At 42.0% G+C, this 26,059-nt stretch overlaps 1 protein-coding gene across 1 annotated transcript in view; it reads left to right on the forward strand.

Moving 5' to 3' along the window:
• DOCK3 (dedicator of cytokinesis 3) overlaps positions 1-26,059 on the forward strand; it is a 608,598-nt gene that overhangs the window by 577,031 nt on the left and 5,508 nt on the right. The window contains exons 42-53 of the mRNA XM_077821606.1: positions 655-796; positions 2,358-2,524; positions 3,092-3,178; positions 3,683-3,862; positions 6,469-6,552; positions 8,286-8,402; positions 12,296-12,417; positions 14,257-14,392; positions 15,355-15,436; positions 17,558-17,710; positions 21,553-21,671; positions 22,810-22,897. Of these exons, the coding sequence (XP_077677732.1) occupies positions 655-796; positions 2,358-2,524; positions 3,092-3,178; positions 3,683-3,862; positions 6,469-6,552; positions 8,286-8,402; positions 12,296-12,417; positions 14,257-14,392; positions 15,355-15,436; positions 17,558-17,710; positions 21,553-21,671; positions 22,810-22,897 (1,477 nt within the window). The remainder of the gene's footprint in view (positions 1-654; positions 797-2,357; positions 2,525-3,091; positions 3,179-3,682; positions 3,863-6,468; positions 6,553-8,285; positions 8,403-12,295; positions 12,418-14,256; positions 14,393-15,354; positions 15,437-17,557; positions 17,711-21,552; positions 21,672-22,809; positions 22,898-26,059) is intronic.

Genomic DNA, 26,059 nt, shown 5'->3' on the forward strand with positions numbered 1-26,059 from the left:
ACAAATTTTTTGGGTGGATATAGAAGAGATGCTGGATCCTATCCTGATTCCAATCAAATCATGCTGACATTTCACCATTGACTTCAGATGATTCAACCCTTTATCTAGATTCATTTTTGAAAACGACAATACATTAATTTTGCTTGCAAAAAAGAGATTCTGCATTTCAGGACAAAACCTGTTGCTCCTACTCTGTCAGCTTGGTTAAAAGAATTTAAAACATATTTGGACCTGCTGTGGATTAGTTTGCATCTTTAATGGGACAAAAGAGGAAACTAGATTACTAGTAACATATGTCTTACTTCCAGTCGTTACTCTAAACAGTTGCTTCAGTCCACGTTCCAAGTTTAATCTTGGACGCTGAGTTGTGGATTCCTATGTTTGATGGCATCCATATTATAGATAGATATAAAGTTAAACATTGTAAATAATTAATAGTAATAATTAATAACTAAGTAGTTAAATCTTTTTAAGATGTTTTCATAACTTTATCATTTATAACTTTTATTTTTGATGTAATAAAACAAAAATTTAAAAATATATAGATTTTTGCCTGTTATTATGTACGAAGAAGACTTGTTCCAATTAAACAGCAAGGAAAGCAAAGAGAATGGTTTAGGAATTTAGTGGTTTTCGTGCCTGTTTGTTTTGCAGAACAAGGAGTATGTATGTCGAGGCCATGACTACGAAAGGCTGGAGACCTTCCAACAAAGAATGCTGAGTGAGTTCCCACAAGCCATTGCAATGCAGCACCCAAACCACCCAGATGACACCATTTTGCAGTGTGATGCTCAGTGTATCCTTTCATAAGGCAGCCTAATGTTAATCAAACTGTTGTAGGATACAAAGGGTATAGGGAAAAGAAAACTGTTTCATTTTAGAAATTCTTGGTTCATATCTGGCTTTAGTGATAGGTGTCATGATTTTCATCATCTCCAACTTGTGTTTAGTGGCTATTTATCTACATCATTGCACACCAGTTGGACATAATTGTCATTTTTGCTTAGGGAATACTTCAGGTCATGGCTGATGTACATTCTCAGGACTGTGTGGGAAGATGTGCCCCGTGCCCAGTCTGGTCCGTGCTTTATTCTAACCGTTACTGACACTCGCTCCCTTATTGAACATTACATTTCACCAGACATCCACCTGGCTACCTTCTGCAATTCTACAAGAGAGAACCGTGCAATTAGATTCATGCCTATTCTCGACATACTTTCCATTTTGTTTGTTTTTCACTTCACCTTCCTTGTACACTGCACGTTCCTTTCCATTCAGACTGCCTGCTCTTTTATGCAGTACATCAGACTTCATCCCATTGATACTAATCTGCATTGTGAATTTAAATGCAGACAACAAAAGTAACAGTATGCATCCGATGAAGTGAGCTGTAGCTCACGAAAGCTTATGCTCAAATACATTGGTTAGTCTCTAAGGTGCCACAAGTACTCCTTTTCTTTTTGCGAATACAGACTAAGACGGCTGTTACTCTGAAATAAAAGTAATGTTGCTGTGCAGTGTCTGAGGACTGGCCCACATGGCATTTGTTTGAGAGTGTGAACATTTTAGGTGAGATGGGAGGGGAAGATTGCCCGCTGGCTCCTGTTTCACCAGTTAGCATAATGAACAGTACTTTGACTTTACTGACTAATAGCCTCAAGTTAAATTTACCAGGAGTAGAATGGTCAGTATTTCCCATTCCCACTGCTGCCTTCCATCCCTGACAGAACCCAGTTTTTCCTTACTGTGTGATGCTGAACCACCAAATAACAAGGGTTTGTTTTGGGTTGTGACAGTTTGGGTTTTCTTTGCTTTGCTTTCTCATGCCTTTTCTACACACAAGTTGGACGAGTTTAATTAAATCGGTTTCTAATCTGATTTTGTTAAATCAGTACAACCTGTGCATGTAGACAAAGTCTAAATTAAGGCCAGATTTTCGAAGGTATTTAAGTGCTGAAAGATGCAGCCCAGATGCCTAGTGGGATTTACAGAAGTGCCTAAGCAAGTTAGACACCTAACTTCCTTTATCATCAATGAGAATCAACTGCTTAGGCACTTTAGCAAATCCCATTAGGTGCATATTCAGTTGCCTAAATACATTTGACAACCTGGCCTGAAGTTCCTACAGCACTCTAGTCCCCTAGCTCTGGAGATGCTAGCCCAATGAGTTGCTGCTACCTTTGAAGCAGCAGTGAAAAGGAGAGGTGTGTAATGGAAGGAAAAGGGAAGCATGGATTTCACACTTTCTCCATCGTTTTTCTTTTGGTAACATGTGACATCCCTAAGGGAGTCATGTTTTGTCTCATTGTTTTCTTATTTGATGCCTCCGTGTGTTTCTTTGACTCCTCGTTTTGCAGATTTACAGATATATGCAGTGACTCCCATCCCAGACAATATTGATGTCCTACAAATGGAACGTGTGCCTGATCGTATAAAGAGCTTTTATCGCGTCAACAACATCAGGAAATTCCGCTATGATAGGCCTTTCCACAAAGGTCCAAAGGACAAAGAGAATGAATTTAAGGTAGGAGCACTCAGTAATAGTAACTAAATTTTAATATTTCCAGGGCAGGTAGTAGTGTCTTCCTCTTCTGCATTTGTACAGCGCATCACACAATGGGGCCTTAATCCTAAATTGGTGCCGCAAGATGTTGTTTTAATTCAAATAAAATGCAGGACTGTTGAGCCCAGTGGTTGCACACCTGGCATAAGTAAAGCCTACTCTGTTTAAAAGGTACTTGTGGCAGTGCCATGGAGAGGGATTCTGAAGCAATAGGGGTTGTTTGGTTGATTGACATATTACCCAAAATGATCTCTTAGTTCCCAGCTAATTGATAGCAGACCTAGGGTCTGAGGTCTAGAAACTAACTGAAAGGTTTGGTGCATTGCTTTAAAGCACACTGAGTTTTTTTCTTCGTGTTTAAATGTAAAGCAGACTTCAGTTTCATGTTACATTCCATTGTGAAAAACATAATGTCTGCTCAGAGTATTAATGCACTCTTCTATTCAGCTACTCCTGAACAACTGCAGTGAGAATAAGAGTGTTCAGATTCTGAGTCACTGGGTCCCCCACTTACTGTATTCTTTGCAGAGCTTGTGGATTGAACGTACCACTCTGACACTGACTCACAGTTTACCTGGGATCTCTCGGTGGTTTGAAGTGGAGAGAAGAGAGCTGGTAACATTTCTTATACTTGTAATTGGGATATGAATGGATAGTTTCTTCAGAATGAAGGATGGACAATTTGAAGCCTCTTGGCTGGGTCTAGCAGTTGAAAAAAATTCATGCTTCACTGGTGGATATTGCAGAATCCATTCCCTCAGCTAAAATAATTGCTAAACATAACAAGAGGAGCAGTGTGAAGGGAACAGAGCAGTCAGAGTAAATGACAGTGAGGTGTGATTCTGAATCTTGATAGCATCTTCAGTCAGTTATTCAGAGACATGTGACAGCTATTGTAACTGCTAAGATGAGTGCGCAGTGAGGTGAACTGAGATGTATTGCTGACACACAGGAAAACTGTTGTGAAAAGCCATCATAACAAAATGGCTAGCTAATCTGCAAATCAGAAAAAAATTTGAATGCTCATCAGCAGTAGTAGGAATTGGTTTCATAGTAAGGAAGGGAACGTGGTAGCAATGAAGTATCCGTGGCATTGAACTATTCTTTGTTGCCTTGTAGGTCGAGGTAAGCCCTTTGGAAAATGCCATTCAAGTTGTTGAGAACAAAAACCAGGAACTGAGGACATTGATAAGCCAGTATCAGCACAAGCAAATGCATGGCAACATTAACCTGCTCAGCATGTGTCTGAATGGAGTGATTGATGCAGCAGTGAATGGTGGCATAGCACGGTACCAGGAGGTAAGTAGGGACTGTACCTCTGAGTTTAGAATCAACCTATTAGCAGCTCTTTCCCAGAAGCATTTCTCCTGCTGTGTTGAAAATAGCATGACATAATAAAAAGTCAAATATAAGAAATTACCCCTATGTGCCCAGTTTTCATACTTGTGATCTAAACAGGATGCTGAAATCCCATGTTTAGTTGTTTATATATCAGCACTTGGACAAGTAAATCCTGTTGTATGTAGCTAAGTGTTGATATGAATGTCCAGATATGGGTTCTGGATGTCCTGTTTAGATGGCACAGTTGAAAACGCAGCTTCTCAAGTGTAAATTCTGATTGACACGGCACAGCTGATCTTGCATGTACAATAGTGAAGCAGGCAGTTCATGTGCTGCTATACTGTAAACACGTTTTCCAAAGCAGGCAGTGGGACTCGCTCTCTGTGCTGATGGAGACTGAATGTGATGAGGTTCCTGCTGAGGGAAAGTTGCTGGCTGGCACTTCCAAAAAGTTGTCTTTGCCAGACAGTGTCCAGTATAGTCTTAGTCCTAAGGGGACCTAATGTTCTGCTTCCTTCGCCAGGAGTTAGTTAAAGATGTATATTGCAAAAGGGAGCTACAGGGACACATACTGAAAAATGATGATGCTGGTCCACATTTTTGGGTTGTGTGTGCCCTGCAGAGAAGCACAGAAAAAGCTCTTCATCCCTTACATTATTTACTCCTTTAGTCACTTATTTCCTACAGTTTCTTGAGATACTTAAATGAAAGAAGCTATATAAAATTCAAGTAATGGGCTTAATGACAGTGCTCTGCACTGTCATGTGGGGAGATTTGATTAGATTCATGATCCTTTGGGGCTGGGAGAGAATACCTTATGCTACTCAATAGTGATCCCTTTGACTAACTGAGGAGCAGAATTTTCTAGGCAGCTAAAATTGTGGTACTGTAGCTTCATCTAGGTCCCAAAATACTAGAAGAGATCAGTTAAATGGAATTTTCAGTTTGCTAAGTGTACTTGGGTCCCCTAGGATTTCTGTTCCTTCTTTTCTCCCTCTTTGACATATGGACATAATCAGTGATGAGCTGGAGCTGGTTCGCACCGGTTCGTGCGAACCAGTTGTTAAATTCTGAAGCAGTTTTAGAACCGGTTGTTAAACCGCTTCCCTGCAGGGGGCGCTGAGGCTTTGATGGGCTCCGGCCGGGAAGTGATGTAATTCCTCCTCCGGCTGCCAGGGGAGCTGCGCTGTGGGAGCCATGTGGGCTGCCGCCTGGCCTTAGGCATGAGCCCTGTTGCTGCTGCTGCTCCCCTGGCCCTGGGGCTCCCGCTGCTGGCTGGTGGTCCCCGGCTGCTCTGCCGGGCCTGGGCTGCGTCCTGCTGCTTGGGCTGCTCCGAGCTGCTCTCCCCGTGAGCACCCACCACCCTGCCCGCAGCCAGCCCCTGCCCTGCCTCCAGTCAGCCCCGCACGCCCTGCCTGCAGCCAGCCCCTGCCGCACCCCCTGCCCTGCCTGCAGCCAGCCCCTGCCTCCAGCCACCCCCGCACTCCCTGCCTCCAGCCACCCCCTGCCCTGCCTCCAGCCACCCGTCTCCAGCCACCCCCATACCCCCTGCCTGCGGCCAGCCCCTGCCCTGCCCACAGCCAGCCTCTGTCTCCAGGCACCGCCGCACCCCCTGCCTGCAGCCAGCCCCTGCCACACCCCCTGCCCTGCCTCCAGCCACCCCAGCACCCTCTGCCCTGCCCGTACCAGCCCCTGTCTCCAGCCACCCCTGCACCCCCTGCCTGCAGCCAGCCCCTGCTGCACTCCCTGCCCTGCCCGCAGCCAGCCCCTGTCTCCAGCCAGCCCTGCACCCCCCTGCCCTGCCTGCAGCCAGCCCCTACCTCCAGTCAGCCCCTGCCCTGTCTCCAGCCAGCCCCACACGCCCTTGCCTCCAGCCAACCCCACACCCTCCCGTCTCCAGCCAGCTCCGCACCCCCTGCCCTGTCCACAGCCAGCCCTGCACTCCCTGCCTCCAGCTAGCACTGCCCCACGCCCTTGTCTGCAGCTGGTCCCACGTCCGCTGGAGCCCTGCAGTTCCCAGGGCAGTAACCCTTCACACCTGCTTCAATGAGGGAGGCAGGGAGCAGCTGGGACCCACACATGTGCACACCCTAGGGTGACCAGACAGCAAGTGTGAAAAATCAGGACAGGGGGTGGGGGGTAATAGCAGCCTATATAAGAAAAAGACCCCAAAATCGGGACTGTCCCTATAAAATCGGGACATCTGGTCACCCTAGCACACCCCCAGGGAGTGGCAGGGACCCACACATGGGAAACAGAGCTCATTTCTAGTTCAGGCCCATCTTTTTAGAAAAGAACTTTAGGCAGGGTTAACATACATCCGTATTTTCCCAGACAGATCAGGCTTTTTGGTTCTTAAATCGCCGTCCGGGAGGAATTTTTAAAATTTACGTATACGTAAATACGGACGTATGGTAACCCTGTTGGTACAAAAAATACATACTGGGGCACATCCCTTAAATCAGAACTTTTTATAGGGAACCAGTTGTTAAGATTTTGACAGCTCATCACTGGACATAATAAATTGTTTCCTAATAAGGAGATGATTTGTCTTTTTCCCACAGGCCTTTTTTGATAAAGATTATATCACCAAGCACCCTGGAGATGCAGAAAAAATCACACAGCTCAAGGAGCTCATGCAGGAACAGGTACTGCTGTGCTTTTAACAATGAAGGAAGAATGCTGTGATAGTGTGTGGATTCCTCAGCAATCACTTTGCAAACCCAGAGCTAAATAATTCATTCAGAAGCAAAGAAACACAGGAGCTTTGCAGTGTATTTAAAGCATAGGGAAGTGAGAAGGCCAATGAATTAATAATGCACTAGCCTTTCACCTGAGTTGAAGCCTAATTTAAATAACAAATTAAATTAGTATGGCTTCTCCTTTTATTAAGCAATGGATGTCTTTCTACATTACAAAACTACCCATCATTTTAGGATAGTTAGCAACTTCTTCTCAGTGGAGTCTCAGGATAGACATAGTAAGGGTGGTACAGATCATAACTGAGATATGTTTGCAGAGCCATGTGGGAAAGCATATACAGAGCCTACTTGCACTATCCCTGGCTCTGTCCAGTGTTCTCAGTGTCTCACTTGCACAAACATATAAAATCTCACCAGATAGGTTGTAAATCAGTGATGTGATGAGAAAGAAAAATCATGTCACTGTTAAATTAATGATTGGCAAAATATTTATCCCCTCCCATAACACAAGAACTAGGGGGTCACCAAATGAAATTAATAGGCAGCAAATTAAAAGCATACAAAAGGAAGTACTTCTTCACACAATGAACAATCCACCTGTGGAACTCATTGCCAGGGGATGTTGTGAAGGGTTCAAAAAATAATTAAATAAGCTCATGGAGGATAAGTCCATCAATGGCTATTAGCCGAGATGGTCTGGGATGCAACCCCGTGCTCTGGGTATCCTAAGCCTCTAACTGCCAGCAGCTGGGAGTGGACAACAGGGGTTGGATCAGTCAGTGATTGCCCTATTCTGTTCATAACCTCTGAAGCATCTGGCATTGGCCACTGTTGGAAGACACGGTACTAGGCTAGATACACCATTGGTCTGACCCGGTATGGTCATTCTTAAGCTATATTCAAAAAGTCTGTCCAAGTCTGAATGGAGTTTTGGGGATTATTCAGCAGAGATAGCATGGACTTTGAGGGTCACTTAATCCCTGTGTGTATCTCAGATTTTCCATCTGCAAAATAAGGATAATGCTTATTTTACCAATACTCAGGGGGAGTCGTGAGGATCAATTAGATATTACTTGTACATGATGTAAACTATATAAATGCTAAGTATTATTATTAAGTATTACTGTGCTCTCTCATCTGAGAGTTTATATAACGCTACTCACTATTATATTCATGACCTTTAAAAATGGGACCTTTATGAATAAATAATGAGCAATAGAGAGCCGACAGTTAATAGCGTACATTGCAGCTTTGCCACTATTCAGATTAATTGTAGAAAATCCCCCTACAAATCTCCATTAGCAACTTTGATCCCTTGTCTGACATTATGTGAAGATATGGACAAAGGGAATTTCCTGTGTCACAAAGAACTAACTGAGTGAGGACTCAACACTGTCTGCAGAGTGAATCAATTTTGTCATTTTTTACTGTTCTCTCTTGCAACTGTAAATCCAACATGTCACAAACGTGGTTGTCTCACACTTAAAATGTATGTTAAACACATACTTGTCAGCTTTCTTATGTTTACTAATTTTCAGCAATCTTGCAAATGAACAAGAGACTCTTTTACAGATCTCTCTCACTCGCTGACCAAACTAGAGGACAAATTATGTAGTGTCTTCTAGGCTGAATGAAGATGTTCTTGATTCATGATGTTATAATTCCTTTTTTTTTAATAGGTCCATGTTCTTGGAGTGGGTCTGGCAGTACATGAGAAATTTGTACATCCAGAGATGCGTCCTCTACATAAGAAACTGATTGATCAGTTCCAAATGATGCGATCTAGTCTGTACCATGTAAGCTAATCACTCCCACCACCACTTCCGGGTCGTTGTCAGTAGTTCAGAGCCATGCTAAAAATTAATTCAGTTGCAATGAGATGCACACAGGAACTGGACAAAAGTAGTGTATATTAAACCTATGGGATTGTCTAACTCTTACAAGAAACCTTGTTTCCAGTGCAAAAATTAAAGCCCAAAAAGATTTGCAAACTGAGCCCTTAATACAGTCCCTGGGATTTTTCAAGGTCCCTCTCCTGTAATTTATATCACTGGTGATGTGGGAGAAGGTCTGTGAAGCTGAATACTCACACTGTCTTACATAACGTAGGGCAAAATTTTGCCCTTATCATGGGGTGCTGTGCCAGGGGTGGGGAGAAAGATGACTAGACAGTACTAGTTGCCCATCTCACAAAACAACCATCCTGTTGCAACCTGTTGAATGCAGCATAGGTGCCACCCAGATGCGGGGCTGGACACATTCCCTGGTTGGCAGATCATACTCAGCAATTAGCTCTGCAGACCAGGATGTTGATGGGATATGCCTTCTAGTCATCTTTTGTGGGAGAAGTCCTTTCCTGCTCCGTGCACTGGGGGATGGAAGTCCTCTCACCAGACAAGGACAGAAGTAGAAGGCAGAGGATCAGTCCCATAGTTTTTTTAATCAGTGGTTCGTGCAGAGTCAGTGAACCCAAGACAAGTCTAAATGTCTCTGCTTCTCAGATTGTTAATAATGTTGTCAGACATCATAGAGGAGCCATAGACTCCACTATCACTAAGAGTGATGTCGACTTGACCCTTTATGCTGTTTTATTCTTCAGTGCTTTGGGACAGCTTCTTGAGGTGTTTGGGTCAAATGGATCTTAAGAAATGGCAGACCACTTATCTATTCACAGTACAGTGTCATTTTCACAGATACCTTGACTCCTTCATAAACATTTTAAAAAACAAAGAAGGGGCAGCTTTCAAAGATTTAAGAAAACATTTTGAATTACATATGGTAGCATTTAACGTTATATGCTGAAAGGCAAATCCACATTTTCTAAGTGCTATGTGAGGATGGCCACAAATGAGGCCTCCAGAATTCTACAATATGGCCCACCTTTAATAGTCAGAATGCCCTTATCTCCTGTAGGCTTTTTAGCCTGACAAGTCCTATCATTAGTCCAGTGCTGCAATGGTGGGAGAGCTAATGTAAACAGGGCACCAACAGCTGCTGATGTTTTTACCTCCATAGAAATTTGCTCAGAGTAGATAATTGGCAGTCACAGTTTCACATATATGCATCATATTTTATGTGTGTTTTATTCTACAACAATAGAAAGAACAAATAGGGCCTTCCACTTAAAATGTGCTTTAGGAAATTTCAGGGTTAATCTCCAGTGTTGAAATAGTGGGGCCTGTTTAGTGTGTTGTTTAACCAAGTGTACATGAGTTGATTTGCATTTAGTTTTGTTGGAAGATTTAAAAAGAGCTTGCCTCTTGGAACTGCTCCTGAAGTCATTACTTTGTTAGCACATTTACTACTGAGCTGTCCTTAGTGAGGGGAGACATGTCCATTGCATGTAATTCACTTCTTAAAATTCACTTGCAAAGGAATCCATGGTTATTTAAGAAGATAGAGACCAAAAGTTATCTTCAAAGCAGTGGACGTGTTATTCCTTGACTTTAGCAAAGCTTTTGATATGGTCTCCCACAATACTCTGCCAGCAAGTTAAAGAAGTATGGGCTGGATGAATGGACTATAAGGTGGATAGAAAGCTGGCTAGATCGTAGGGCTCAACGGGTAGTGATCAATGGCTCCATGTCTAGTTGGCAGCCGGTATCAAGTGGAGTGCCCCAAGGGTCGGTCCTGGGGCCGGTTTTGTTCAATATCTTCGTTAATGATCTGGAGGATGGCGTGGACTGCACCCTCAGCAAGTTTGCGGATGACACTAAACTGGGAGGAGTGGTAGATATGCTGGAGGGTAGGGATAGGATACAGAGGGACCTAGACAAATGAGAGGATTGGGCCAAAAGAAATCTGATGAGGTTCAACAAAAACAAGTGCAGAGACCTGCACTTAGGACGGAAGAATCTCGTGCACTGCTACAGACTAGGGACTGAATGGCTGGGCAAGAAGGATGTGGAAAAATTGGAAAGAGTCCAGCGGAGGGTAACAAAAATGATTAGGGGACTGGAACACATGAGTTATGAGGAGAGGCTTAGGGAACTGGGATTGTTTAGTCTGCAGAAGAGAAGAATGAGGGGGGATTTGATAGCTGCTTTCAAGTACCTGAAAGGGGGTTCCAAAGAGGATGGATCTAGACTGTTCTCAGTGGTAGCAGATGACAGAACGAGGAGTAATGGTCTCAAGTTGCTGTGGGGGAGGTTTCGGTTGGATATTAGGAAAAACTTTTTCACTAGGAGGGTGGTGAAGCTTTGGAACGGGTTACCTAGGGAGGTGGTGGAATCTCCTTTCTTAGAGGTTTTTAAGGTCAGGCTTGACAAATCACTGGCTGGGATGATTTAGTTGGGGAGTGGTCCTGCTTTGAGCAGGGGATTGGACTAGATGACCTCCTGAGGTCCCTTCCAACCTTGATATTCTATGATTCAATAGCACATAATAAATAGGTATGTGATGCTTATGTGTTGTCACTCAGAAGAGTTGTGTGATCAGAAGCTTTTTCATGCCAATTTGTTTGAAAGCTTAATAAGAAGTTAATTATACAAAAAGCGCACTGTGCTGCCTCCCAGTTACTAGTGTCTCAAGATTTGGCTGCAGCTGTAGAACCAAACACTCAGAATTAGAAAGGTTAACGCTGTGTAAGATAAAGCTCATTTAGAAGACTGCTCCTGTTCTTTTTGAAGAAATCTGATCTCATAGTAGTTTCATGGTCATCTCCTCCCTATGGCCAATTTATCCCCTCTACATCCCACCCTAATCCTCAGTGTCCTGAGGCACATCACCGAAAAGACAACACCTGTTGGGGGGGGGGGAGGGAAGAGGAGAGGAGAAATAGAACAGTCATAGAACAATCATTAGTGTCTTGGTAAGTGCTGACTGTCTGGTTAATGTTGTGGGGTTTTTTTAATCAGTGGTTCGTGCAGAGTCAGTGAACCCAAGACAAGTCTAAATGTCTCTGCTTCTCAGATTGTTAATAATGTTGTCAGACATCATAGAGGAGCCATAGACTCCACTATCACTAAGAGTGATGTCGACTTGACCCTTTATGCTGTTTTATTCTTCAGTGCTTTGGGACAGCTTCTTGAGGTGTTTGGGTCAAATGGATCTTAAGAAATGGCAGACCACTTATCTATTCACAGTACAGTGTCATTTTCACAGATACCTTGACTCCTTCATAAACATTTTAAAAAACAAAGAAGGGGCAGCTTTCAAAGATTTAAGAAAACATTTTGAATTACATATGGTAGCATTTAACGTTATATGCTGAAAGGCAAATCCACATTTTCTAAGTGCTATGTGAGGATGGCCACAAATGAGGCCTCCAGAATTCTACAATATGGCCCACCTTTAATATGGAGATGTGGTCCCCATAGACTACAGCTCCCAACCTGCAGTTCCCCATCTTTGTACAAGTGGCTGGGCCACACTACATGCTGGTATTTGTATTCTCTGCATGCCATATCTTCATATTAAAAATGAAGGCAGTCACAGTCTGGTCCATTGTATGCCTAAACTTCCAGCAAATTGTTGAGGTGGTGCCTGGGAATTGTTGGTATCAAGCTAATTAGGTTGGCAGTGAAGGGGTCTGAAAGCTCTTGGGCTAATTGCAAAACCATAATAGCTCTGTGAAGAACATAGTCACAGATTTATCACTTTTGATAAAAAGGGAAAGCTTATTTCCCTTTTCCCATGATCAAGCCCAAAATTTCTGAAGTAAATAAGTGATTTTGTGTTTCCTATGTAGGAGTTGCCTGGTTTGGATAAGTTGAGTCCAGCCTGTTCTGGTAGCAGCACCCCACGCAGCAGTGTTCTTGTGTCACACAGCCCTATGAGTCCAGAGAGCATCAAGCTGGTGCATCGACACAGGTACCTGTTTTTCTGCTGTAATCTCTAGAATTTCTAACAGTTTAAGCAGAAAGTTCTAAATGTACCATCCTGTGCTGGCATGAGTTCTCAAAACTCCATGGAAGGGCAGAGAGGGATTTTAATAAAGTTTATGGGCCCAAATAAGCCTAGCCTCGTAGGTGGCTAGAAGTACTGTGGAGGCAATAACATCAGCCTTTGTAGAAAAGTGTCCCTTTTGTTTGTCTGCAATGACCACTGATGTTTGATTCAGAGTCATCACTGGAAAGCTTTGAAGTGAAGCCATCTGTTCCTTCTCATGTCTAGGTTGGAAGCTGTGTTGCACTGAGAAGCCAGGGATTTAATAGAGATCTTAAGCGCTTGTTAGCTGGAAGCTGACACGTAGCGACTCCACCGCAATGTTTATACAAACAGATAAAATATCCTTAACTGTCACTTAGATTTTTCTTATAGCCCAAAATTCACGATGACTTTGAAAGTCCAAACTTTTAATATTTCTGACATGTAAATGAGGGATTGGCAGCCTGCTCAGGTTAAATAAAACACATATTTTGACAACCAAAAAAAAAAAGTCTTGTTGCTTATTTTTGGAATTGAACTCAAACTGAATCTTTGTTTAAGATTCTAAAGATGTTCAGATTGTTGTGTTTACAATTCTGATTTCCAGCCTAGACTAGAACCAAAATACAATAAGAGAAGCTTTCAAGGTATTAGATCAGAATGGTATAAAATAACACAGGCCAATTTTCAGATTTAAGAGGCTTATAAGGTTTAGATAAGCATCTGAACTTCTTGATTCTGATTCAGACTGAGCACCCATTCCTAACGCCAACCCTAGCACTGATGATAGCAGGACTTCAGGATACAAACAAATATTTTTAGCCTCTATAAAATGTGCTGTTAGTTGAAAAGAGTTATCGCCTCACAAGACAGAACAACAAACACAAAAATGGTACAGGAGTTGTGAAGTCTTAGTTGCTATTCTCTGCTTTTTCCTTTTGAAGAGTTAGACCATGTAGCTGATTTTAAAGCTTTTTTCAGTAGGACAGGGTGCAGCAACTCACTCTCAGGTGCGTAAATCCAAGAAGTTAAATTGTGTGGTAGAATTCCACAGTCTGCCACTCAGTCAAAGTGATGGCACTTTTCTCAAAAGTCATCAACTTGTAAAGAGCTTCCATGTTGTCGGTGTGATTTAGCAAGATTCTACTGTGTATATTGTGTGTGTGATTCAGAGTAAGAGAGGAATATATCAACGTAATTTTACATCATGAGAGATCAAAGTGCAGCCTGCAGGCCATTTGGGCCATAGAGTTCTACATTCAGCTGCAGTTGCCTTCAATTCTAATACATATGTGTCGACCAAGGAGACTACAGACTACACAGGAAATGCTCCATCTTGATCTGAGTAACCTCTGCTGCAGCTCAATGAAACATTCCTGGGAGCTGTCTCCACAGGTTGCATCTCAGCATTAAAAATGAGAGTGGTTTCAGTCTGCTCTGTTTGAGGCAAATTAGGTGTAGCACTCAGCTTCCTGGAAGGATGCCAGCTTGGCCCCAGATTGAAGTTTGAATGACCTTGTTTTATATTGTCAGTGTGTATGTAACTGAAATGTAATAGTATTGGTTTCTTATTGCATTTGCCATGAAAATGTAAGGGATGGGCATATTTGCGTAAGCATTTATGGCCTGATTTTTCAAAGGTTTTCAACACAAAAGTCTCTGGGACTTGCAGGTATTCAGCACCTTTGAAGATCAGGCCTCACTACTTAAAACTAAGATTTGGAAAAGAATATTGTCTAACCTTTGCACCCTGTTTTTCCTCTGTCTCCATTTTTGTTTTAGCCCATTGAACTTGCTGGGTTCAGTCCGACACTCGTCATCCTCTCTTTCCTCCCATACTTCCAGTGAAACAGGAAACCTGGTTGTCCTAACAGACAGTTCTGTAGGGGAAACCGCTGAGGACATGTACCACATGCAGGTATAGTTGCCATACAACATCAAGGACCTATTGCTAGGAATATAATTGAACATGCCCCATAGGCTGTACTTGGGACAATAATTATTTACATGTACAATAGCCATACTTAGACCTCTTCTGTCTTAGATTTATCTATAGCTATGAATTGAAAAGATATAGCAGTAATCCCATGGAGTCTGACCTGGTGTAGAGATCAGTATCTCCTAAAGATTGATAGAAATGCCATGGAGGCAAAGATTGCTCCCAGTGATTTCTTTCTAAGGTAAATATGATTAACTCTTCTATGGGTTTCAGAGTAACAGCCGTGTTAGTCTGTCTTTGCAAAAAGAAAAGGAGTACTTGTGGCACCTTAGAGACTAACCAATTTATTTGAGCATGAGCTTTCGTGAGCTACAGCTCACTTCATCGGATGCATACCGTGGAAACTGCAGTAGACATTATATACACAGAGACCATGAAACAATACCCCCTCCCACCCCACTGTCCTGCTGGTAATAGCTTATCTAAAGTGATCATCAAGTTGGGCCATTTCCAGCACAAATCCAGGTTTTCTATGGGTGTAAATTAAAAGTTCCTAGTGCAGCCTAAGAACAGAGCAAAGTAAAGGTCATCTTTATAAGGGGTGTGTTATCACCTAGTGAGCAGAATAGTTAGTTTTTCTTATTGAGATGCTTATCTTACTAAGTAATGTCTCTTTCAATCCATGACAATCAATCTGAGAGGCCGAAATGGGTCCCACAGCCCAATGACTGTACAGTGTTAATAGTGAGTTTTATTGTAACTATTTCCTAGACAGAGGTCATATTCCCTACACATTTGATGATCTGAGGCAGGTAGATATATAATGCACCAGTCTGCTCAGTTTTCTGTCTTGCTGATTTCTCTGCCTCCTGCAGCTTGTTTACCCTAACTCCACGTACCAAGGCTCAGTCACCAACATCTCTGTTTTATCCTCATCCCAGGCCAGTCCTTCCACTTCAAGCCTGAGTTCTACCCACTCTGCACCATCGCAGATGATTAACTCTGCCCCTCCCAGTGCACGAGGTAAGAATGGAGAGACTTTGAGTGAAGAGTTCAGGAACCCAAATGGCCCTGACTCTTGTCCTATCAGTTTATAGATTGTGCTGCTGAGATGCTTGAAATATACAGTAATTTTACTATTTTACTTTTGGAATTAGGGATTGTTTTTTCAACAGTGACTTCTTCTGAAATGTTTTGTGTAACCGCCAAAGTGGTCTCAGTCATCTTTTCAACAAAATTTGGTGGAGTGTATATCTTTGGTACTTGCTGACTTCAGGCAGTTTAATTATGTAATGGTTTTGAATGTGCTTCCACACAGTTGAGCCAACCACTTGCATCACAGACACTGTAAGGGAAAGGATGCCATACTGCCCTATGGCAAACAATCTGCTGAAGGCTGTAAATAGTTATTTGTTACAATACTTGCAAGAAGTGGAACATCAGGAAAAGGCAAAGTTCAGTCTTGTGTCTTTAAGGAAATTAGGCCATTCTAAAGAAGTTGTGAGATGGGTTAACATTCATGTATACAATGAAGGTTGAAGGGCTTGGAATGAGAGATACCAGAATTAAAAGAGAACTTTCATGCTGGATCATACTTGAAGACAAGAAGAAAAAAAACACAAAATACTTTACCTCTTAATGTTTTGTTTTCCTTTACCTCTTAGGGTAACTACGCTTAGTGCAGTGAATCCCCTTTTCCCCAGGCCTCAGAACTGCAGTGGAGTCACTCCATGTCTGCTACTGCAGCCTCAGAGCTTTAGTAACCTCCATTCAGGTTGTTTCCTTCCCCTTTTGTGGGAGCTCTGTTGCATGTCCACCTGCCCCCACCCCAGCCACTACTACATCTCCCTCCACAGGCTCATGCAGAAGGCCTCTATAGTACAGGCTGTAGAGCTTGGCTCCACTTGCTCAGATCTTGTTCCTTTTCCCCACACAAAAGAATTTCACTGGCTGCACTGTGGCCAGTGGTCTCTGTAAACACAAAAGAGGGAGCAGAATTTGTTTCTTCTTAACTAGAATAAGAGCTTTTTTCTTCTCAGTGCAGCCTGTCTTTGTGCATGATCCTACAATGAAGTATAAATCACAGTCTGTTGCTATATCAGAAATGCAGCAGGATGATTTAGCAGAAGGATCAGGTGAATAGAAAGCTGAGGAATGGGATTACTTATGTCAATAAAAATAGCTTTGTTAATTATCAAGAGCTGGAGGAAAATAATGACAACCAAATAATAAAGTAATTAGAATAAAGGTGACATAGCAGGGAAAGGAAGGTGGAACTGAATATGGTCCTGTCATGTCAAGAAGGCTCTGTAAATGAACCTGCCCAGCTAGTTCTATGAGGCCTGAATCTTTTGAGAGAACAGTGTGAGATTCTGGTGCTTGCAGCATTTCAAGCTATTTTCCAGTTCAGAAATCTGGTATTCACAGCCCCAGGCTTTGCCAGTCATTCTGAGCTGTCTGACTTCCCAGCATCACCAACTGCCCCTTCAGGTTTCAGCTATGGTCTCTGCTGTTGCTTAGGAACCAAAGTGATGAACAATATAAAAGGATGTCTGGCTGATGCTTAAGTAGACAGCACCTCCCACAGATGAGAACTAGATAACTCTACTGACTACAAATAACAAAACAGCAAGAGAAACAGTGATTTTAAAAGTGTATTATTTGAAGGGACATTTTTGGATATTATTTATTTTATTTTGTTTTACTTGCCATTCTTACTAATACATTTTGATAAGTTCAAGATAAAACATTTCTTCCCTGCCAGTTTTGTCCATTTTCAGTTAGGCATAAAGAAGTGTTTACCTCCACAGTCTAATGAATTATTATGAAAGTCCTAGATCTTTTCCATACTTCACAATTTGCAAGTTTCTAATCTGGTTATTATGAAAGCTCCATTCAGAGTGAAATTGTTCAGCAGAAAAAACAACTTCACTATATAAAAGTTCCACTGTGTTAAAATTAACATGGCTTTGGTTTCTTTGTTTGACTTTTTTGTTTGTTTTTGTTTTTTTTAATTGGGGGAATTTGATGCTTGTTAAAATGAGTGATGGCACTGGCTAGAGCAAATTACGATCAAACTTCACATGCAGCTCTGCCAATGCACCTCTATCCTTTTTATATTTATTTATATTCTTTTTAATTTAGTGCTGGTGAAAGGTGCTGGATTGACAACACTGGAGGCTGAAGCCCTCTATTTATCCACAGAACAGATACAGCACGGGCGGCAGCAGTGCAAGCTTCCCCACACTGCCCCCACCAATGTGCCTCATCTCTGTCCTGGAGGGACCACCTCTAGAGGTGAGAGGATAGTTCAGTCTCCATGACACGTTCAATCCTTGGCCTTTCTGCTGAGACTGCTGACAAAGTTACCAATTGAGATGCTGCATCAGTCAGGAACTGTACTAAGGCTATCAACTCATTTCACATGACCACCTAGCATTTCTCAGATTTAACAGTTCTTATCACCTCTGGTCCTAGGTTGAACATTGGTTACTTCTGTTTCTAGTTCTAGTATTTATCAGTTGTTAAAAGTTTTCATCTCTAGGTTCACATCTTAACCTAGAAGTGAAAAACTGCATCCCATTTCCCTAATCCTTGCACCAGCTTGTCCCGTTAGCTGCAGTCCTGTCCAGCAGCATATTTACTAACATCAGTCTGAACAGAGAGGTGGCTTTGTGAGGTGGATTAATTTCCACAGGGACCAAGAGACCATCCAAGTCACTTGGACTTAGGGTTCAACTAGAATTTGAATCCCCCAGCCCTGGAGATGGGAGAGCTAATCCCCCACTCCCAAAATGTGGCACTGTTCAGTGAAGGAGAAAAATACCAGTTGTTTGAGACTCAACAATAAGCCAAGTAAACTAAGTTATAGAAATATGTATTACTAACTTAACATTTCATTTGCAGGAAGATAGTCATCAAGAAAATAGATTGATACTGATCTTATCCACAAAGAACTGATTAAATAGTACACAGCAAACCTTACAGTGATGTTATAATGCTCATCACCTCCAGCCAGGATCCAGGGAGTTGAATCTTATAAAGAAATGTTGTAATCAAGATACAGTAAGAACTCCATTAGCTTGCAGTAGTGATAGAGAAACACATTACAAATTACTGTTATTTGCCAATTTAAAGAGGATAGGGTTCCTCTCTGGTTTTGCCCGGCCTGACCCAACCCCTAACATAGCCTGGTGAAGCACTTCCTGTTTACCCGTTGGGAAGCTCCACGTCCCAGCCCCACCAAAAGAGCAGCACTGTGTTGTAGGCAAGGTCAATGAGAATTTTTGAGTTTGCATTCATTCCCCTTGAGATCAGTCAGATCAGGCACTGCTCTAATTCTAATGGGGTTAAAAGAAGATATGAGCCAAGGTTCCTTAACCAGGAATTATAACAGGGAGTCCTATAAGGAGGTATGTAATGTTGTTTTAAAAGGAATCATTTTAAAGTTGGTGTAGAGCATGTTCAATACACTCTAAAGGCAGCTCATATTGAGTACTAGCTGTGGGAGCTGTCAAGTCATTCTCAATGCTTCCTCCAAACAGCCTTCTTCTCAGGCTTAGAGAGCAAAGGTCCCAGGTTCTTACTCAGCATGGTAAAAGAGCTTCTGTACTTGGCATTTGAAGTAAATTAAAATCTTCATTAGAGCTAAAAGTTCATGTTTGGGGCTGGAAGCAAATTGTTTCAAAATACCAATAGAAGTGGGAAAATCAAGGGGAAAATCAAGAAGGATTTAGCAGGAATTTACAGATTCCTCAATTAATTGAATATGCATTGCTAAAACCAATATTTTTGTGTCAATTTTAATATTTTATTTGGTTAAAAATGTTGGAGTAAAATGAAAAGCCTCCCCAGGCCCTGACAAACCAAGTTTTGCTTTCCTATAAACAGTGTGTAAAACAATTTACACATTACATTTGCAAGGCCTACAAGCTGAAAAGCATAAGAGACCAAGGGTACCTGCAGCTGAGTTTTGTAAAGTCTGCAGGGCCACTGCATTGCAATGTTGTTCTGAAGGATATCCCTATGGCAGCTCTGGAAGCTTTTAAAAGATTTGAGTTTGAGATGCTCCTTAGCCAAGTCCAAATAACAGTCCTGATTGTTAACAGGATCTTAAATGAGCCACTCTTTTTGCACCCACAATTTTGCCAGAAAATCAGATGCTGAGACACTATTTATAATAACATTTCTAACCACAGTTATTTGCAATTCCAAACTGAGGGCTCAAGAAGGAGGGCTGGTTTTAAAAATTAGATTCTGCCACCATAAAGCAGCATAGAGCAAGGGATTTTGAAGATCATACAATGCAAGGTCTTGTGGGGTTTGTGATTCTTTCTAAACTAATGGCACATATAGCTGCAATTTGCTCACATGACAAGAAAAATGAGGATCAAATGATAAATGAAAGGGAAAAAAGTTGCAATGTGGTTTGTGCTGTGATGCAGTTCTTGGCACCCCTATAAGTTCAGTATTTTTATATTTGTCATGCAGAAATAGGACTATCTGTGATGTGTATGTGAGTAAAAGAGACTCAGCATAGTGTTTAAAACTGTCTTTTTAAAGATAATGTGTATAAAAACTAAGAATGTCTAAATGTATTTGTTTTATGTCTGTGGAGAAATTGTGATTGGAGTTAGATTGCAAATATTTTGCATTTACTTATGCAGTGCTGGGGTTTAGATTTATCTGGGCCTTATACCCCCTGATGAAATTGCTGCAAGTATAGGACTTCTGCACTCTGCTGGACACATTGTTCCTTCCACTGTGCTGTATATCAGTCCAAAAAGGTGCATGTTATGCTGTTGTTGGTGTAAAAGCCGCATTAACTAGAAAAAAAATGCCTCTGCTCGTACGTTGGAGTGCTGGTAATGCACATGTGGTTGTGGAAAGGGGGCATGTCTTTCCCAAAAGCAGGCATGGCTGGGTAATGCGCTGTGTGGTGCTGCCTGTGAAGTGTGTGTTTGTGGCACAAATAATCAGTACAAGTTATAGCTCACTTCTGCAGCTTCAGAATGTTAACTTCTGCATATTATTGTGTATCCATGAGTGTGTGTGTGTATCTTTATTATCAGACACCCACAAGCCACCCCATTAATGCAAATCTTTCTTGTGGCACAACCATTGTAGCTATATACATCAGCAAGCCCATTGGTGTGCGGTGTGCTCCTTGCCTAATGGTGCCTAATGTAAAAAAACAAAGTAGTTTGGTAAAAAATGCTGTGCTCCAATAAATATTTAACATGAAACACATAGACCCTCTCATAATGTAGTATCTCCTGGCAATTATCCAGATTACAAACAATTGCTGGATCACATGAGCAAATACCCTCATACTATATACCAGCATGTTGGCAAACCTCTGTTGATGTATTCTCAGAATAGCAGCATGCTGCTTCGTAAGCACAGTGATAAACAAAGTGCCCTCAAATTTCACAGAATGGTGGTTTTCAACCTCTGGTCTGTGGCCCCTGAGGGTCTGCAGACTATATCTAAGATTTCCAAGTGGACCTCACCTCCATTCAAAAATGTTTAGGGATCCACAAATGAAAAGGAGTTGAAAACCACTGTCAAAGAACATTCCATTTTTATCTGGCTAATATTAATAAAGAGGAAGCCAAGCACGGGAATCACCATTCATATGTACCATCTCTGACACACACAAGGAAAATTCCAGTATCAGTTTTATTTGTATCCCAACCTCATATCTCGTTCATACTTATTCAGTCAAAAAGTACACAGTTTTATGGCATCTGAATGCATACCTCTGATATCTTATTAGGCCAGGGAAGAGTAGGCATATTAAATCACAACCACTGCTGATTCCACACAGACAGATACACTTTTATTTTAGGGGTAAGTGGCTTGTAATGTACAGCTAGTGACTTGCTGAGTTGTACATCCTAAACCTAACAATGTGTCCATATCTTAACTATACAACAAGTGGATTATTACTGCACCTATCTACAGTCAGCTCCTAAATGGGCTCAGCACCATATCTTCCTGGAGTCCTGTAAGATCATCATCCAGATTGTTGGGGTAATTCATGAGTCCCAGGAAAAAAGGAGGACTAGATCACTGGGCCAAGCTGAGATCTTTCTGTGGTTTGTCATGTGTACGTGATTATTCTCACTTGTTTACAGGCTCTCCCTCTCTACCAGATAAGTACCGCCACACTCGGGAGCTGATGATGCTGCTGCCAACCCACCGGGACCGACCAAGCAGTGCCATGTATCCTGCAGCTATCATGGAAAATGGACAGGTAATAGACTTACTATTCTTTCCTAGTACAGCAGCTGTGGCATTTGTGTATTTGTGATTAGCATATAGATCCACTGTTGTCATTTGTAATTATCTTCACTTCTTCTCTTTTTACCTTACCCTGCATCCAGAAACCACTGACTTAACTACATTTACAGAGTGGCTCATCAGATTGTGCAGAGATTTCTATGCTTCTCTCTCCTCCTTTCAGAACCACTATTTTTGATACAGTAAAATCAGCATCATACTAGTATGTTGCAATTGTTGGTCCTCATTGATTCCTAGATATTTAGGTCAGAAGGGACCATTTTGATCATCTAGTCTGACCTCCTGCACAACGCAGGCCTCATTGTGGGGATGGGCTCTTCTTACTTTAAACCTGACCAGCAAACGCTGACCCATCATAATCTATCACATGAATTGACTTTGTACATGGAGCCTAGAGCATGGGATGGGCACAATTTTAGCAATAGAAATAAATGAATCAACTTTATAAAGTGCCACCACAATTGATAAATGAAATATAGGACCCAGTCTCCCAGAATCAAAGACTAATTCATTCATGATTCAAAACCCAGAACTCTTCAGAGCAAAAAATACCTTCAAAACACTACCATCATCCCATCATTCAGCATCTCATGAAAACCATCCAGAAAGGGCTGGGAGCACAGCTGAGACTGGCAGCATGATATGAAGGTCAAAAAATCAGATCTCTCAAATGATGGGGGAAGCAACTTCCATAGTTAATACACCTCACAGAGAACAACCCATCCCTTCAGAAATAAACCTCGTGAGCAATGAGGTTGGTTGCATTAGCTGATCTTGGCTGCCATGGAATATACCAGGGCCATGGAGGTCAAGAAGTGGTTTCTGGAGTAACCAGAACCCAACCCCTATGAGGCTTTAAGAGTTAAAATTTCCAGGGGCATTTAACCAATAAATGGCTAAAATGGTTTCTAATAATGCAGTGCCTCCAAACAGTCTCCCATCTGCCCCTTGCCTACGGACATTCATGTGAAAGCTCAGAGGCTAGAGCTTTCCATGGATTTTTATCTCGGGCTCTTCAGCTATCACAGGGTTCTGTATTGGCAAATCTGTAACTGTTTTCACATTTCTATGCTGTCTCCCCTCGTCTTTAGCCTCCAAATTTTCAGCGCGCCTTGATCCAGCAAGTGGTTGGACCATGCAAACCTTGCAGTGATCCCAATCTATCTGTCGCTGAGAAAGGTATTCCTTTTCTTAATTATGTTGTTGCATCTTGTAGTACTGTTACTCTGTTCATGCTTGTACACTTATGGACTTCCACCTCTGTACATCCTGTCACATTCTTAGCTGAGAGTTTCACTAAGCTGAGAGCTTCTGCCAGCCTAGAGACAGCTAAGTTGATGCTTTAGATCTACAAAGAGATGCACAAGTGCCTCCACTAAAGAAGCTCTGTACCATTTGTTAATGACAATGGGCCAAATCCTGCAGTCCTGACACAGACAAACTCCCACAGAGTTCAGTGGGAGTTTTGCCTGAGTAAAGGCTGAAGGAGTTGGCCCAAAGATAATACTTACGTGTATTGAGCTTTTTTTCTTCAAAAGATTCTCCAAACTACCCTGTAAGGTAGCTTTTGACATTTCACCGTCATTAGTAGAGACGAACATTTTGTTAAATCAAGTTGTCGTGGTTTTTTTAAGTTACAAACATGAATCCCTGTTGGCAAAAACAAATGTCTCATGCACATATCAAGGTCAGGTGGTTGACTGATTAGTCTCTTTTGGAATGTTTTATAATCCTCTGTAGGGGATAATCAGGGAATCCCAGCTCCTGAGCCATGTTGTGAATGTAAATAAATGCAGCTGCAGGCATATGTGCAACCTTTTGAACCATTACCACTGTCTGTAAGTCAAGAGTGCCATTAACCAACTCGTTTTTTGTTAATGTTCATGTCCTGTGAACTTGTCCAAGCCCGTCTCCAGTGAGAAGCCCTCTGCACTAATTCTCACTGACAGCAGAGTGACACCAGCTGCTGAAGGGAAAAACTGTTCAGCTATAGCTTCCCTTCTGCTGAACTTGACCACCAAGTGCACTCGGCTCCGCCAGATGGTTTGGCTGCTCTAGGGCAATAGTAGCTTCAATGGTAGCTTCCTCCCTGGAGCATAGCTGGATAAAGTGTTGGTTCCAACAGGCAGAAACCAGGTTCTGAACCATCCATCAACAGGATCATGTACAGTAGTTCTAGGCACTGATATGGGCTGAGGAGCAGATCCACGTAGTGTAATGGGCTAGTGGACTAGATTTACATCTGTTTTTCAGATTCCCTCTGATCAGTGCTATTGATTTCTCCCTTTTAACAAAAGTGCCTCAAGGAAAGGAAAAGAAATAAACTCTAGTTTAATGCTTGTGGTTATCATCCTAGTACAGAACACTGGTATGAATGTCAATTTTAGTCCCATCAGGGAAAGATTACTGTTGATCAGTAAAACGTTTTGTAGGTTCAACATTTGACCTTTGCTCTGTACTCTCAAGTAGCAACATTGTTGCTTGGTAACCATTTTGTGGCATACAACTGTTGCATATTATTTTTAATGGTGCACTATGGTATCCATTTCAAGAGTCTGATTTGTCTTGCGCACCCCCAAGTTTCACCTCACTTAAAAACTACTTGCTTACAAAATCAAACATAAAAATACAAGTGTCAACACACTATTACAGAAAAATTGCTGACTTTTTCATTTTTGCCATATAATTATAAAATAAATGAATTTGAATATAAATATTGTACTTACATTTCAGTGTATAGTATACAGAGCAGTATAAACAAATCATTGTATGAAATTTTAGTTTGCACTGACTTTTTATGTAACCTGTTGTAAAGCTAGGCAAATATCTAGATGAGTTGATGTACCCCCTGGAAGACCTCTGAGTATTCCAAGGGGTACGTGTACCTCTGGTTGAGAACCACTGCCCTATACTACAGAGCACCAAACTGGTAAAATACCTATGGCTGGTCTTGGTGGTGTAGAGCCAGCACAGAGGTTCTTATTCAACTCCTTTTTCCTGATGCCAATGTAGCAGAGAAAAGGACACAGCTGCGATGACCCTGCACTACGTCAATCCCTGGGTGTGTTTTTGGCCACTGGGGCTGTCATAAACATACAGCTAAGGGTAGCCTAGAATTCCTCCTTACCTGTAATGAGTTAAGAAGCTCAGATAACCAGGTTAGCACCTGACCAACAAGACCAATGGAGAAAGAAGATACTTTCAAATATTGCGGGGGGAAGGGTTTTTTTGTGCTTTTTGTGTGTGTGTGTGTTCTGTTTTGGGACTGAGAGGGACCAGACGGAAATCCATCTTCTCCAACCCATCCTAATCCAAGTCTCCAATATTGCAACCAATATAGGTAAGCCAGGCAAGGTGGATTAGTTTATCTTTTGTTTTGCTTGTGAATTTTCCCTGTACTAAGAGGGAGGTTTATTCCTGTTTTCTGTAACTTTAAGGTTTTGCCCAGGGGGGAATCCTCTGTGTTTTGAATCTGAATACCTTGTAAAGTATTTACCATCCTGATTTTACAAAGGTGATTCTTTTACCTTTCCTTTAAATAAAATCCTTCTTTTAAGAACCTGACTGATTTTTCCATTGTTCCAAGACCCAGGGGGTTGGATCTTTGATCATTTTGTAATCAATTGGTTAGGATATTATTCTCAAGCCTCCCCAGGAAAGGAGGTGTAAGGGCTTGGGGGGATTGCTGGGGAAAGAGGAACTCCAAGTGGTCCTTTTCCCTGGTTCTTTGTTAAATCACTTGGTGGTGGCAGCGTTACTTAAACCCAAGGTACAAGGGAGAATTTGTGCCTGGGGAGTTTTTAACCTAAGCTGGTAGAAATAAGCTTAGGGCGTCTTTCATGCAGGTCCCCACATCTGTACCCTAGAGTTCAGAGTGGGGAGGGAACCTTGACAGGGGCTATTTGCAGCTGGTATAAACTAGAGCAATCCTCAGGCTATTCTAACCAGCAGGATCAGGTGAGTGCAGAACTGAACTTGATGCCATCTTTGCACACATACTACCCTGACCTGCACTCTGTACAGATCAGGTGCATCCCTGGAGCTGGTCCACCCTCTTTTAGGATTCTCACTCTGTCTCTTCCCCCGACCCCTTCCACTTTTGGATTGGTGTTTTTAATGTGTGTTTATCTTTACATCTTTCATGTTTGAGGGTCTAATTTTGCAATCATTTTGATTTTATAATTGGCTCATTTTTTTTTCTCTTGGGAAGCCTTTGCTTCCTGCTGAATCAGGAACTAATTAAAAAGCTCCAACGGCAATATATAAACAGAGTTGTGGCACCCAGCCTTGGTTGTGGGGTGACCTTTATTCCTATCCACTACTACAGACCTTTAGGGACCA

The sequence above is a fragment of the Eretmochelys imbricata genome, chromosome 7, assembly GCF_965152235.1.
Source record: "Eretmochelys imbricata isolate rEreImb1 chromosome 7, rEreImb1.hap1, whole genome shotgun sequence".
In the NCBI taxonomy this organism is placed as follows: domain Eukaryota; kingdom Metazoa; phylum Chordata; order Testudines; family Cheloniidae; genus Eretmochelys; species Eretmochelys imbricata.